We start from the raw sequence: 16,613 nt of genomic DNA on the forward strand, positions 1-16,613 counted from the left end.
CAGATAATCACACACTCACCAGCCCTACTGGGTTGAGGTGAAAGGACTCTGATAAAATACCAGGATGCGGGATTAATGAGATGCTAAGAGTTCCTTTCTGGCCTAAAATTCCTCCTTCTCTCCTCACTGGAGTTCAAATCGTGTGATGTGGACGCCGTCGTGGCTTTAAGCCCCCCGTTCCTGTTCCTCGGCACCTCTATGGTCAAGCATTCACGCCACCATCCAACATCCGGGCAGAGCTTCAGAGAACAGAAAAGTAGTTTCTTCTCATAGGACCCTCCCTCCCTCCAAAATACTTGATTGCAAGTGTATTCTGAAGGTGCCACCTTTTAGAGTGACAGTGCACTTGAGTCTCCCCTATTTTGAGGGCTCTGGTAGTGCAGCACCCCGGGAGGGAAACAGAGGTCACCCCTGGATTTCTCCCCTGCAACCCAAAGCCTCTTAACACTATGGGCGGTACTGCTCACGCCTGCAAAGACTACGGAGCTATCATCACAGCTTGAGGGTGGCCTTGTTGAACAAGGTGATCGATTCTGGCCCTTGGAGCATAAATTACCTGCTCTTTCATCGTTGAAAGAGTATCATTTTATTCTCTCGATTCCCTTAGCCAGCTTTGCCCCTCATCCACTTCTTCACTGGAACTCTCAGATCTCTCATCTTCTCTGAAAACTTTCCTTTGTCATCTGTCACCTTCATAGAAAGAAAACATTTTCTTAGTTTGCCAGCATCCAGCGAGGCCAGGGTGGTAAAAGAGAATGTTTGTGTAACACCTTTGCTGCCTTCAGAGGGGCCATGGGAGGGAGGGGACGGGGCAGGTTCTTTTAGAAGCTGGGGAAATTGGAAGGGAGAAAACAGACTGGTTTTGGAGTAGTGCTGTTTAAGTCTCCGTGCTAAATTTCAACCCAAGTTAATCCAACAAGAAATACCCTTTCCAACCTAATCTTGGGACTTAGATTTGTACGAAAAACACCATGGGCATGGATCCTGAAGATGCATGCAATTTGATGCAGCCGTAGCACGGCATTGCCGATAGGAGAAACAGCCTGTTGCTGTTGTTTTTTTTTTTATCCTCTTCCCTCTACTGCTGTGTTTGCTATTTTACAGGTCCTCCACCTGCCTTCAGGATTGAGGCTGTACCACAAATTTGGCTGCAGCTGCAATACATCCAACCACACCTATTTCGATTTTAAATATAATAAATACAGTGAAGAAAACAGAAAGTCTTCAGTAAAGAGTCTAAAGAAAAGACAGCCGACACTCTGGGCTTTCCATCAAATGCCACATGGTCTCTGGATGAATTTCTCGAGGAGGCTGTAGTTGAGTTTGTATCTCTAAGTTCCCTTCTCACGTGGAGCTCTCTCTAGATGGAAACTTCATACTCTCTGGTTTCCTGTGAGAGAGAGAGAAGCACAGATATGTTGACCCCTTGTGTGACAGAGTGACTCATGAATCGTTCTGGATCTTCACCCTTCTCTGTATCCAAGATATTGGACATAGGACTTTGCAGTGCTCTTTACTCTAAACTTGACTTGCTTTTACCAATGGGTTATGGGAAAGTGGGTCATAAGAGGGGCCTGAAAAGTGCCTGTGTGTTTCTGCTGCTGGCGTCCTGCCCTTCTGCCTCCACCACGAGTAGAGCATGCCTTGATGGCCTTTAGCACCGGCAAGAAGATGAGAGTCACGGACAGCAGAGCTGAGTCATCAGCCAACCACAGATATGTGAGTGAGCACTGCCAGACCAGGACTACCGCCCAGCTGAAAGGAGCTGAGAACGCTGTCCCGTGGACTGAGAGTAAATTAACGCTTGTTACTTTGAGCGACTGAGTTTTGGGATTGTTACTCAGCATTATCATAGTGCTAGGTGACTGATACATACACGAGTAAGTCTTAATAAGGTCTAGTTTCTAAAGTGCTATTTTTCATCAGCTTGACCTTCTCTGAGGATTCAGAAACAAGCTATACACAATGTAAAATAACATATGACCTTGTCTTACCAGTGCCGTATCTAAAATGACCACTACACGTAGGTAGCAACCAGTTCAATTTCTCCAATACTCGTGGAGTGTGTGTAATATACTCCAGGCCGCCAGGGCAGAGGAGTAGGGAGATATAAGAAGTCATAGGCTCGGCCCCTATGTCACTGTCACATGCTTTAATGGAGGTCTACAGTTCCCACTGGGTCAACACAGATAAGCAATTCTGTCTGTGCTTCATGGTAGATGCAAGTTTGGGGTGCAGGCTCCAAGGTGGTCCTCATGGTCCCCAACCTCCTGGTATTCACATTCCTTGTATGATCCCTTCCCCTTAACTGTATGCAGAACCTATGATTTGCTTCTAAGCAACAGAATACAGCAAAGGTGCTAGGGTGTCACTTCCGTGTTTGTATTTTGTAGGATTGTGACCTCTCTCTCTCTCTCTCGCTGACTCTGAAAAAGCAAGCTGCCATGTTGTGAGTTGTTCTATGGAGAGGGACACATACAAAGGAACTGAGGTTGACAGCATGCAAGAAACTGAGCCCCTTAGTCCAACGACCTGCAAGAAACTGGATGCTGTCAACAGTCATGTGAGCTTGGAAGTGGATCCTTCCCCAGTCAAGCCACAGACGAGACCGCAGCCTTGACCGACACCTTGATTGTAGCCTGTGAGTCCTGGAGCAGAGGACCTACATAAGCTGTGCCCGGACTCCTGACCTACAGAATCTATGGGGTAATAAATGTGTGTCCTTTAGGCTCCTAAATTTGCAAAAATATTGTTACACATCAATTGATAACAGGAGGTCAGAGGAAGCAGGAGTGCTGGAAGGTTAGAACGGACATGGAACAAGTTTATGCCCCCAATATTGGGAGATGATTGTACATCACCACACAGTGAATTTGAAGGCTGTGGTTTTGCAAACTCATGACCAGCCTTCTTGTTCTTCACATGTGCCTCTGGGCCTTTGCATGTGCTCTCCTGTCTTCCTGGCATCTTTTTCAGCCAACTTATATGACTCAGCTTTCTCAAAGATGAGATGAGATGGCCTTCTCCCATCCCATCATACACTCATAGCACCCTGTCCAATTTCTTTCATGGCCCTTAAAATTATGGTTGGCCCTTAAAAGTTATGGTTTGTTGCAATCAAGATATTCACAGGCATATTTGATTGTTTGAGGTTCAAGGAGGGGCAAGAGAGGCTAACAGAGTTTGCATCCTGGCTGCAGGTTGTGTGTTCTGGCTGTGTGCAATCTTGACCAAATCGTTTTTCCTCTCCCTGAACCTCAATGTCCTCATCAGCCAATCAGAAGTAACTAGAGAATCCATCACAAAGAGTTACAAGGATTCAAGGGGATTATGCATTTAAGGTGCCTGGCCCATAATATTACTATTACTATTACCATTACTACTACTACTGCTATTGATATCTGTCTCCTTTGTGAGATTATAAGCTCATTAACGGAAGGACTGTGTCTATTTGGTTCAGCTGTGTCCCTAGTACCAACACAAGGCTGCTGCTCAAATGTGTGGGGATGGTGCACACTGCCATTCAATAAGGAATGTAGTTTAATAAGATGTTGGGAATGCTGCCCACTGCCACCAGGCCACCGCTGGGCTCTGACCCATTTTAGCTGTCTCTCCATGGGTCTCTGGTGCAGCCCCTTCTTTCTGTGACCATTCTGCTAAGAACAAAGAGTTACAGGCTTGTCATCAATTCCTAGAACGAGCTGAGTTCTCCAGCAGTTACCTCAATAGGGGTCTTGGCGGGGATGAGACAGGAGGACCACTGGCCATGCCTTTCTGCCAGCAGCATCGTGAGCAAAAGGAAATTAAACCTCCCGTTTTGATGTCGATGGATTCAGAGCAAAGAGAGAGGCACCAGGGAGAGACCCACTCACCCCTGTCTCATAAATGGGGTTGTCAAACTCGGTTTCCACGGTGATCTGGCTGTAGGGGTGGGAGTACATCAGGGGCAGGCGGAGGTTGGAGTAATAGCGGCATCTGGAGAAGAGACGGTGAAGGGAAGACAAGTTACTTTTCCTGGACGAGGAGACACCTTACAGTCCCACAGGGGAATGGTGGGTGCCACTTCCTGAGCATGGGCACCTCCAAGGATAACAAGGAGGATGTGTGGAGACGGCCTCTTGTAGGTGAGAATCCGAGTGGGGTAAAAGCTGAAATCATAATCGCTCTCAATTTCTAACCCAGTCGGTGATCCTTAAAACCCCGGACCTCCCCTTACTGGAGCTTAATGTGTTTTCTCCTGTAAGATGATATAAGTCCCTCTTTAATGCAAAGGGCAAGCGCAATAATAATGAGCATTTATTAAGCATATACTGTGTTGCCTCAGAGCAGCCTTCCCTGACCACCTGTTTAGATCTGGTCTCTGTTCCCACACCCTGTCTCTTTCCTTTATTGTGTTTATTATAGTGTATGATAATGTGTGTATTTCTCCTCTCCCCCTTCCAGACTGTGAGCTCCACAGGGACCATTTAGAGTAGGCAAATGCCTGCCTCAGGGCCTTTGCACATGCTGCTTCTCTGCCTGGAATCCTCCTCTCCCAGATATCTGCATAGTTTACTCATTGTTGCTTTCAAGCTCTTACTCAAATGTGATTTCTCACTGGGGCCTCCTCTACCCCTCCCCCACTTAAAATGCAACCACTGCCTCACCCCAGCTCCCTTTTTCTCTCTTCTAAGTTTTCTTTTTCTCCCTGCATTTTTCACCTTCTAATGTACTACTTACTTTTATATTATACTTTACTTATTGTCTCTCTTCCCCCATTAGAACCTGTGCCCCACATGTCAACGATTTCTTTTTGTTTTGTTCACGACGATGGTCTTAGAGCCCAGAAAATGGCCTGGTACAGAGTCGGTGCTCAATAATTGTGAAATTGAACGAATTAGTGAATATGCTAGCCATAGATGAATATCTTCCTTCCTTGTTAAAGGCACGTTCTATGATCCCCGACACCTGGGACAATGACATTAGACTGTCAATACATACATGTTGAATAAGTGAGGGAATACATGAGTGAATGAAGGAAAGAATGAGTCAGTGTGCCTGGCAATAGGAAATGTCTCTCTCTGTGGGGTCAGGAGAGTGTCTGTCTGATTTGTTGCTGCATGCTCAGCCCTCCTACCATGAAGGGTTGGCAGGCACACGATCTAAATATTTCTCAGAGTTGAATTGAATCACAACATCCCTTCAATCACACAAATGCCACTGTCCCCAAGAGTGGAGACCTTGAGGCTCAGGGTCCATGACGAGCCCAGCCCCTCAGCACGCTGGTCGCCGAGTGGGTGAGAGCCCCACTCCCACCCGAAGCCCCATACCTGGTGATGTAAATGTAGGCTCCTCCCAGCAGTAAGGAGATGAGGAGGGCCGGGATGAAGATAGCCAGTGCCACGTTTCCCCCTTCCAGAGACGTCTCGGCTGCCGCTTCTGCTACTAAACGCATAAGCCGGTGAAGGCCCCTGGCTCCCAGGGGAGTACCCGCCCTCCCAGCCCTGCACCCACTCCAAGACCTAATGTCACAGAGCCAGCCACTGGAGAACCATCTCCAGAAGGGAGAAGAGGCAGAGAGTAAAGGAAATGGTGCTGGTTCTTGGCAACAGAGCCCCAGACCTATTCTTGGATGGGGTGGTCATCAGTTGAAATCTGGTTAAAATCCAATTCCAGGGAAGACCTGGAAAAATCCCCAACGTGCTAACTGGAAAGGCAGATCTGCCTGACAGTCCATGGAGAAGACAGAGTTGTGTCTAGACTGGCAGGTCCCTCCCAGACCTGCTCAATCAGACCCTCCAGCAGAGGGCGCTAGGCAGCTGGGTCAGTGCTCGGTACCTGCACACCTCATGACACCCCAACTGCACACCCCATGACACCCTAACCATGAAGACAGTTTTCATCCTCAGAGGCCACGGCTGCACACTCTCAGGCAACCCTCTCGGCCTCACCTGGGGCCTCCCGCTACCTCCCAGTGGTTAGAGGAAATCACAAGAACTATGGTGATTATTGTGGAGGTGGAGGCAGGGAAGGGGGCGTTTTCCGAGAAAGGCTTGAAGGCAGACGCCACATCCCTTCTGGACACACTCTGCCGTTCTCCACAGCCACGTCTAACAGAGCTCGGCGTTACGCAAATCTGCAATCCGTTACCCACCACTCCTTGGGTCTGAAAAATCAGTCTTAATACCCATGATAAATGTGCGAGCCCAGAACATTACGATGGCATCACACCCGCTGAGCAACCCAGGCCTTTGAGATGCTCTCATGGTCCATTGGCCGGTGCAAGACAGCGAAGGAAGGGCCTGCATAGAGCCTAACTCCGCAAATGCCCTTCTTCTTCTAGCGGAGTGACTGATACATGCTCCCCACAGCCTACACATGTATTTGAGCTCCGGCTCTGTCTGCTTGGATTAAAGTGTCATCTGTTGCAGAAGAGAGCAACTAATGACATGTAATTTCCACTGCCCCAGATTCTGAGTGAACAATTTATTGTCAGAAAGATAAGTGGCTCCAAAAATAATTTTAAAAACTGTCCAATTGGTTAAAACTTTTTTTTAAACAAAATATGTTATTTTTTTCCTGACACGACAGCCCAGTGAGTGGTTTTGTACCAAACTGAACGAAGGTTATACAGAATGCAGAACATTCTACGTGTGGGATGCATTGAAAAGGGAAGATAAAACAAAATCCTGGATCACTTTTAGCATCTGTTCCACATTAATAAATCTCACTTGGTAATTTCTAACAAGAACAGAAAACAAGGGGGATCCAGGGACAGCTATTTTGGGGAAGAAAAAGACGGAGGGGAAAACAGACCACAGAGCATCCCCTGGAGAAGACCTTTCCCTCCCAAAACCAGGAGCTTGCTCAGCATGAAAAGTGAGGCATCTCTGGATTTAGCTCCCCCAAACAGCACCACATGGCTGAAAAGTTTTACAAGAGGGTATGTGTTTCTCAGGCACGTGAACTCCCAGATGTTTTTACCTCGTCATCATGAACGGAACGGGCGTCAAATCTCTTTTAGGTTATAGTTAGGACTATAAGTTGCAAATTCAATGATTTTTTTTTTCTTTACAATGTCATTTGTTTTGAAATTATCCTCAGCAGTGTGAAGGCAGCATTTTTGCTTAATTTTCTGTTAAGCGCCTCGATAAGGATTTCCAAGGACCTTCCCTTGCTTTCTGCTATTAGCTTGGTTTATGGGATTTTTTTCTTCATGGGACTCACCTTCTAAAGCGTGTTCAAAGCTGTCTTGATTAACTGAAAGTGAAATTGGAGCATTGGTCAATGTCAAGTGAATTCACTCTGTTCGCATGAAGCACCCCCCCCCAAATTAGGTGCAAAAGTCCATTCCATGCTTTGCTGTAGTGCTGTGGTTTTGTTTATTTTTTTAAATCTTAGGCTACTGGAATTAGTGGAAATGCCTCATTCCCTTCCTAAGTTCCTGAGAGAAAATGAGACAGATATGAAAGGAAAAGGACAATAATTACTGAATACTCACCACATGTCAGATACTGGGCATCAAGAGCTTTATATATACTTGCTCACTTAACACTCACAACAATCTCATTAGGTAGATATTATTCTCATCCCCATTGAACAGATAAGCAAAGAGAGGTTCAGAGAAGTGAAGTGATTTCTCTGACACCACACAGCTCCTAAGTGATGGAGGCAGGATTTAAACTTGCTTGGCTTTCTTGGGCCTTTGCTCTGAACTACATAGTCCTGGTCTCTTCAGTGTTTTTGTGTCAGACCAAGGCTGATGAATGGTGAGGGGCAAGACAAAATTCCAAATCCGAAATCCTGAGCCCAGCCAGAGGTGAAATTGTTTTCCTGCTTTGAAATATACATTTATGTGAACCTTTCTAATTTCACTTTTATTCCATATTGATTTGGAATATAGGATTTTTATTCCATATTTTCATTCCTTCATTGCCATAGACTGGAACTCTCTGGAGTTGGTTTATTCCCCTGGATTCCCTGTACAACTTCTCTGGAAGTTCAGGATGATGGGGGCTGGTGTCTTCACGCTTTGGCATCCAAGTCATCATGATAGCTGAGCACAAAAATATACCCACAGGGACGGGGTTCAGGGATGCAAAACCCCCAGAGTGAAGGGCTTCGATGGAAAGATTGCATGATAAGGTCGTGGGAGGAGCTGGCCCCCAAAGGCCCAGCAATAGCCGTGTCCTACATAATACGGAGATTTCCTAGTAAGAGCTTTGGTCAAAGTGACTCTCTGACTTTCATCGTTATCTTGTGATGATAACAAAACCAGCCGACAAAAAAGCTAACTAACTAACTAACTGACTGCAGACATCTCTGGAGCCAGGGCATTAGGAAAATGGAAAGATTAAGGCAGATGCTTCCTACCCAAGACATGAATGGGACCTTGATTGCGTGTCTGGGAGGGCATGAGCTTCCATGAAATCTTAGAAATGGAAGGAAATGTTGAACCTCTGAGTGTGATCAGTGGGCCCCGGGGGCACGTGCTAAGAGGCAGCTTCCCGGGCCCTTTCCTGGACCTGCCAGGGCAGCGTCCTTGGGAACCTAGGGCCCCTGAGTCCCAGGGGGTGGTCTCACACTGGTGCTCTGTCATTTCTCCAACTCCAGACCACAAACGATGGACCCCACTTTTTTGGGGAAGAGGAAGTGATTTATTATTTCATTACAGAGTTGGCAGGGTGGGTCACAGGAGTGGAAGTGGAGAGGAAAGGGCAATGGTCTCCCAAGACAATGTCTTTCCTGCTAGATGGTCTCTCGTACCTGAGGGGCCAGGACTGCCTCACCCGGTGGGGTTTCAAAGGTAGGGAATTTATAATTAGCAGAAGTGGGTTCAAATCCTAGATTTGTCTTATACCAGTTGTGTGGTTTGGGGTAAGTCACTTAACCTCTGTGAGCTTCTCTGTCCACATCTGTGAAATGGGTATGAGGGCTCACCTATCTCAGAGTACGGTCATGAGGCTTCAATGGGGTGATGCAGGGAAAATCTTTTTTTATAGGTACAATTCACATAACATAAAATTAACCATTTTAATTCAGTGTCCAATTCAGGGGCATTCAGTACATTCACAGTGTTGTGCAAGCATCACCTCTATCAAGTTCTAGAACATTTTCATCATCTCAAAAGGAGATTCGGTATCAATTAAGCAGTTACTCTTCCGTCCCCACCAGCCCCTGAGGATCTAGTCTGAGTTCCATCTCTATGGATTTACCTATTCTGGACATTTCATTCGAATTGAATCATACAATACGTGAACTTTTGTGTCTGGCTTCTTTTCACTGAGCGTAACCTTTTCAAGGTTCATCCATGTTATAGCATTCCTTTTTACAGCTGAACAATATTCCCTTATAGGAACATGCCACATTCTGCTTATCCATTCACCAGCTGATGGACATTTGGGTTGTTTCCATCTTTTGTGAATAATGCTGCTACGATCATTTGTACAAGTGTTGGTTTGAATACCTGTTTTCAATTACTTTGTGCCTATACCCAGGAGTAGAAATTCTGGCCGGGAAAGTATTTTTAAGCCTTAACGCTGAACTTCATGAACGATCATTTGGGGATCCGCTGAAGTTATGGGTTCCCAAGTAGAAATGTAAAACTGCATGTTTCGGTTCCCCCGGGGGAGAGAATTCAGAGCCTTCTGCCTCATTCTCAAAAGGGTACTAACACCATAAAAGGTTAAATCCACTTGCCTAAAGCGCTGAACATACTTAGGATATGATTATGAATTTCACACCTCAAAGACACGGATAAATGGATCCAAATCTCACTAGGCGTGCCCTAACTCAATTTCAACGATGAGTGGTTTACTGATTCTAAAATACACTTCCCCCCCTTTTCACCATCTCTGAGATGGGGGGTGTCTTACAATCACTGGGGTATTACAATCGCTGCCACCAGGTGGCGCTCAAGATGCCTGTGCTTGTGCAATCATCAGCCCCGGACCATCAGTACCTGGAGGACAGGTGTGAGCATCTTGGGAGAACGCCCAGAGGCGACAGGGGAACACCCATCACCCTTGGGAACCAAGTGGTTGTGAGAAGGGGGTGCAGGAGGCGGGAAACGTCTCAGCCACGCTGTCCAAGCAGGAGTCAAAAGCAGGCTGCCTCTCCTTTATGATAAAAACCTAAGCTCTTCTAGTAAGTAAAAACAAAAATGCGAAGCAAGGAGAAGGCACCGTGTCATAGTTTAATTGGAAGCCAAGTCCTTCCTCAGCAGTGCAGAAAATAACCGTGGTGTCTTAGATTTAGTGAAACACAGTAGCCTGGCTTTTTAGAGCCAGTTTAGAATCGCTGCAAGTCAGTCTTTACATCTCTGGGTCCCTCATTCCCCGGGACTCTGGGGGTGGGGAGGCGGTGGTTTCTTTACCTTTACAGACGGGCAGTGGCCCATTCCAGTGGGATGGCTGTCCCAGGATGCATCGAATGGTCACTTCCCCCATGAGCTCGAAGCCCTCATAGCACATGAAGGTGAGGGACTCTCCTGGCAGGTAGAGTCGTTTGTACAGGATTTGGTACCCATTTTCAGGTAACCCTGGGTTGTCACATGCCAGGGACTCCTCCGCTGAAATGCAAGCCAAAAGGAGCTCTGATGAGACGATGTAAATCTCTGGGGACTCCTACTCAGAGCCTGTGTGATCTGAGGCCAGTCTCTCCAGCATCATTTCTCTGCATCCCCACCTTGCACTGAACTGTTGCCCACTCCTCAGACTCCCCTTTCCCTCTCCCATCTCTGGGCATGGGTTACACATGGGCACAGTAGGATATACTGAGCTGTGGAATCTGGGTTAAAAATCTGGGCTCTGCTACTTACTAGCTGTGTGACCTCCAGCAAGGGCCACAACCTCTCTGAGCTTCAGTTTCCTCATCGGTAAAATGGCAATAATAGCAGCACCTATCTCACAGGGACTTGGAAGATTAACCAAGATAACGTGTGCAAATGCTTAGCACACCCTTGAAATATAAGTACTCAGTAAATAATGGACGGTGGTGTCGCTAAATTATGAAATATTCCTCCTGCTTCTCACCTTATACCTCACCTGCCCACACAGCCGGGATAAGTCTTGTTTTTCAGTACTCAGTCCTCATATCTCCTCCTTCAGGAAGCCTTCCCTGGTGCCCCCTACCCCTAATTGAGTCACTAATCTCTCCAGCTCTTCCTCCACCACAGCATTGCATACACTGTATTGTATTTAATTATTTACTATCGGTCTCCCTCACTGGAGATGAGCCTGTTCAGGCATGCTGGAAGCTCAGGGCCTGGTATACAGTAGGAACACAAATGACCCTAACATATACAGTAGGAGCATCATAAATGACGCCTGCTACCTTAAGACTTATTGGAGAGTTGAACCTGACAGTTTGACCCATTCCAGGGCCAGCGTGTGATCTAGATCCTTTTCAGCACCTGGATGGACTGGAAAGCCAGCAAAAACTGCTGTGCACACAAGACTACACATCCTGAAACATTAAAAAGTCTTACTATTAAAAAATTTAAACTGGGTAAAATCTACATAATATAAAATTTACTATCTTAACCATTTTAGGTATACAGTTCAGTAGTGTCAAATACATTCCCATTGTTGTACAATCAACCTCCAGAACTCTTTATCTTCCCAAATGGAAACTCTGTCCCCATTAAACACTAACTTCCCATCTCCCCTCCCAACCAACCCTTGGCAACCACCATTCCACTTTCTGTCTCTATGACTTTGACTACTCTAGGGACCACATATAAGTGGAATCATCCAGTATTTGTCTTTTTGCGACTGGCTTATTACACTGAGCATAATACCCTCAAGGGTCATCCATGTTGTAGCTTGTGTTCTAATTTCCTTCCTTTTTAAGGCTGAATCATATTCCATTGTATGGCTGGACAAACATTTTGTTTATCCATCCATCCGTCAATGGACACTTGAATGGCTTCCCCTTTCGGCTATAGTGAATAAAGCTGCTATGAACATGGGTGTGCAAATACCTCTTTGAGACCCTGCCTTCACTTCTGTGGGTAGATACCCAGAAGTGGGATTTCTGGACCATACAGTAATCCTACATGTAACTCTGAGGAACCACCATCCCGTTTTCTACAGTGGCAGCACCATTTTACATTCCTACAAACAGAGAACAAGGAGTTTTCTATGCCAAATCCTAAAACATTTTGCTCCTTCTGGATCTTACTTTGCTGTACAAAGACCCAAGTCTTTACATATCACAGCTGTACCTGCCATACATGTTTCAGAGAAACAAGCTTCTGTCCACAGTTTCCAATACTCACTTGATTAGTGAAACTCGGAAGAGATGACATGCTGCCTCTTTTACCTGAAGGATTCCTGTAATATCTGAGTGATTTTTACAATTTACTAGTGTAATCCCCCAGCTTGCCATCATCCTGACTCTGCAGGCCCTCGGTTTAGAACGTGGAGCAGGTGGGTCTTTTATTATTTCACACCTGGTGATTCCACTGCGCTTGGAGAAGAGGCAGGGTCTCCAGATTGGGCTATTAGGGCTTTGTCCATCTGCTTCCTGCCTCCCTCTCAAATGGTTCCTCACTTTACATTGAACTAGTCACATTTTGCCAGATGGGTTACTCTGTTTCACCCCTTTGTGCTTTGCCTATGCTGTTCCCTCTGAGATGCCCTTCCCCTTCCTATCTAAAGGAGAGTGACATAAATACACTACCATGTGTAAAATAGCTAGCTAGTGGGAACCTGCTGTATAGCACAGGGAGCTCAGCTTGGTGCTCAGTGATGACCTAGAGGGGTGGGATGGGGAGGGGGGTGGGAGGGAGGTCCAAGCGGGAGGGGATATGCGTATACATGCAGCTGATTCGCTTCACTGTACAGCAGAAACTGGCACAACATTATAAAGCAATTACACTCCAATAAAAAAAAAATAAAGGAGAGTGCAGCGGAAAAGCTAAGACAGCCCTTAATAATCTTCACCTGCTGGTATTAACGGCTCTTTGCAGCTCTTTGTAGCAGGACCTGTGACTCACTTCCAACCAATAAAGTATCAATATAGCAAAGGCAAAGGGCTGTCACTTCCATGAGGATGTTATATAAGACTGTAGTTCTGTCTTGCTAGCAGACTCTCCACTGTCTTTGGAGTAGGAGCTCCAAAGCTTGGAAGTGGATCCTTCCCCCGATTGAGCCTTCAGATGAGACTCCAGCCCCAGGTCTCTCTTATGAGAGATCCTGAACCAAAGGACCCAGTTAAGCTGTTCCCAGACTCCAGACCCATAGAAACTGTAAGATAATAAATATAGGTTGTTTCAAGCATCTTATTTTACAAGGCAGATCTCAAGAATTCCCCCAAGGAGCCAGATCTGTCCCCAGCAGCATGAATTCCCCTGTTCTTGGAACCCTGTTCTATAACCTTCACAGACCTCCAACACAGCTTCAGAATCTTTTATGGCACTGTTTGATTCTCACCTTGCCCACTCACTCCCAGGCTGGAAACTCATCTTACATTCATGCGAGGAATTCCAGTGCCTAGCACCTTTCCTGGATCACAGGAAGCATTCATTCTTTCATTGGGTCAATGAATGTTTATTGAACACCTATCATGTGCCAACACATAAGTAGCACTGAGGACACAGAGGTGAATAAAACAGATATAACCCCTCGCCCCATGGAAATTGTGGATGGCACATAGTATAACAGAAGTCCCAACTAGACCCTCTTTCTCTGTGAATTTGACCTACATATGGGCTCTACTTAGCTTGTGCAAATCAGGGTATTTCATGTAATAATCTGAATTTCTGGCTTCTTTTGAAACATTGGAAGATAAGATAATACTGGGTTCACATAACTACCTGGCAATGATTGTGACCTGGAGCCCAAGCACTCAACTCACATGGTGTTGAGTAGAAGCTGTCCCCCTTAGATAAGAAATATGTTCCCCAGTTAGCCACAATCTTTACCACTCCCTATTGTTCTACACATGGTACCCGCCTGACGTTTAGGAAGGCATTTTAATGTATTACCTTTCCAAGGAACAAATGAATGAATGACTATGTTTTAGTGACAGTAATCACCACTAATGAGGAATTGGGGCTTTGATCTCTTTGAATGGGTGGGTCGATAGGGACCTGGCCTAGAAGGTTCCTAAGGTTCCTAGGGTTCCAACCTCTTGAGGTTGAAAGATTTTTTTCTTTGTAATTCAATAGCAGCCTTCATCAGGGGTGAAGAACTGTTTTCCTCCCATACCTGCAATCCAGGAAGCCAGCCTGTAGAAAGGGACTTGCTGGGTCGCTGGGCGGCTAGGGGCGCATCTTGCACGACAGTGCGGATGCACCTTGGCAGGCGCTCGAGCTTTTATTGAGAAAACATTTAGCAAGTGTTTACTGCATGCCAGACAACGCACCCAGCAGTGGGGCCAGAAGGCGAATCAGACACCGCTCCTGCCCTCCAGAGACTGTGGTCTCAGTGCTTTAAGCGGGCAAACAAATGTAAATGGACAGTTAAACAAAAAGAGATGGCAGTTGCTGTCAGAGAGAGAAGCTCAAAAGAGTAAGGGGCATCTGGAGGAGACCCCCTAAGTCAGTGGGGGCGGGGCTGTTAGAGCAGCTGAGAGAGAGAGGCAGGGATATTGACTAGCATTCCCTTCAGTTCAGACTCCCAGAAATGAGGCACCAGGTGGTTCAGCCAATGCCTGACCAAAGCTAATCCCTCCACTAAACCAAGGTCATCTCTATGGTTGAAGTTCACCCACGGGCACTTGAGAACAGCCAACATTACCATGTCTGGGCCCCCGGTCAAACCACAATGCCTCCCTTCAATCAATCACGGGAACCCTTAAAGACAGCATTGTATTATGCGTCCATGGAAGACACCTAGAAGGACTGGTAAGGTATCATTAACCTTGCGGAGTGTGCCTGGGGTATGAGCTGTAGGAAGGGAAAATTTTCCTTTTACATTTTATAGTCCTATATAGCATATTGATGTATCGTTTTAAAAACAGGTTGGGCACGCCTTACTTTTATAATATACACAGGCAATAACATCACGACCCAAACCCTGCACCCAAGTCCTAATGATTCCTCTGAAAGTTTGCTCTTCAACCTGGTTGGGCTCTGTGGCGCTGGAGTTGGCTTTTACTCACTGCTGTATGTTCAGCAGTGTGGCACACAGTAGGTGCCCAATAAATGTTTCTTAAAAGAACTTACATCAATTCAACTGAAAGAAGATTACAGAATAGAAGTTCTTGGGCTCAAGTGCCTAATGGCCCGGGATCCAGATCCTAGTTATGCACCTGTGGGTAAGATATTTCTCCTCTGTGAGCCTCAACTTCCTCATCTGTGAAATGGGATAGCTCGTAGGGCTGCTATGATGATGAAGTGAGCTCACGCACGTGAGGGTGAGCAACATATAGTAGCACCCAGTAAACGCTGGTTATTTTTCTGGGTTTTACAATTTTGGTCATACTTTCAACCCAACTTTACTACTGTTTACTTAATCTTTTTTAAAATTTCTATTAACTTATTTTTCCATTTAAACAGTGCTACATAATTTAGCCTCACCCCAAATAATAACATTCTTATAATCACAGGTTTCAAATGTCAGTTTTATTTTTAAAGATTTTCTTAACATTGAAAGTTAATCTGGGCACTGTCTAAAGCCACATGGGTATCGCCAATGGAGTATATAATACTCCTTGGGAAATGCAGCCCCAAGCACTACACTTTACAGTTTATGAACTTCCAGAGTCTAGAATTCACTCTTTGGGTTTTAAAAAAAAAATTTCAGTCCAGCAGACATTTGCTCTGTCCCTATGTTCCAGGCTTGTGCTAGGAGCTGGTATAGAGTAGGGAACTAAAGAAGCATTGTTCCGATTTTCCCAGGACTCAGTCTAGTGGGCGAGAGGAACAGTTATCAGGTAATTGCAACCCAGTGCTTGGTAGCAGCTGTGATGGGAGAAACACAGAGCAGAAACCTCACTGAGTCAGTCAGAGGTGGGAAGGTCAGGGAAGGTTTTCAGAGGAAACCTGGAAATCCAGTGCTCTACTGGGAGAGAGTGAAGACTCAGATCCCAGGTAAGTGCTGATCTGATTCCCTGGCTTTCCATCCTCCTGGGAGTCCAGCTTCCTAGTAAGTGATCCTTAAGAGAGGATAAATCCTTAAGACAAAAAAAAAAAAAAAAAAAAAAGTGTATTACCTGCAGTGTAGCAGAGTGGCCAGCAGGCGGCAGTGGCAATGCAGAAGGATTTCCCTACAAACTTTCCCTGGAATTTTCTTTCATAAATGAACAGATTAATGAGTATAACAAATATTTCTTGAGCACCTTCTATGTGCCAGGCCCTGGACATACAGCAATGAGCAAGACAGACATGGCCCCTGCCTTCATGTAACTTAATGTTCATGTATTCCACAATATTTCCTGTACCAGGCACTGTCCTGGCCCTGCGGAGATAGAAAGTGACACAGGACAAATTCTTAGATCTGGAGGTAAAGGAAGAGACTGACAGCAGGTCCAGGAAGATGAAGGGGAGGTGTCCTCAGCTGTTCTCACCTGGCTTCATAGTAGAATCACCCTAGGTTATTCAGTGAGCCGGCTCTGCCCCCTAAGGAATTTTAATCAGTCCCCCCAAATATTCTTATTAAAGCTCCCCAGGTGATTCTAAAGTCCAG

The 16,613-nt window shown here is 45.8% G+C and overlaps 1 protein-coding gene across 1 annotated transcript in view; it reads right to left on the reverse strand.

The window, feature by feature from the left end:
* Positions 1–1,082: 1,082 nt before the first annotated feature.
* Positions 1,083–16,613, reverse strand: part of SEZ6L (seizure related 6 homolog like) — a 200,142-nt gene continuing 184,611 nt past the window's right edge. Inside the window, exons 13-17 of the mRNA XM_029216623.1 lie at positions 10,355–10,549; positions 7,207–7,239; positions 5,310–5,424; positions 3,873–3,975; positions 1,083–1,390 (exon numbers count right to left, since the gene is read on the reverse strand). Of these exons, the coding sequence (XP_029072456.1) occupies positions 1,361–1,390; positions 3,873–3,975; positions 5,310–5,424; positions 7,207–7,239; positions 10,355–10,549 (476 nt within the window). The 3' untranslated portion in view covers positions 1,083–1,360. The remainder of the gene's footprint in view (positions 1,391–3,872; positions 3,976–5,309; positions 5,425–7,206; positions 7,240–10,354; positions 10,550–16,613) is intronic.

Source organism: Monodon monoceros, unplaced genomic scaffold (genome assembly GCF_005190385.1).
Source record: "Monodon monoceros isolate NGI ecotype Baffin Bay Population unplaced genomic scaffold, NGI_Narwhal_1 Super_Scaffold_1, whole genome shotgun sequence".
Lineage (NCBI taxonomy): Eukaryota > Metazoa > Chordata > Mammalia > Artiodactyla > Monodontidae > Monodon > Monodon monoceros.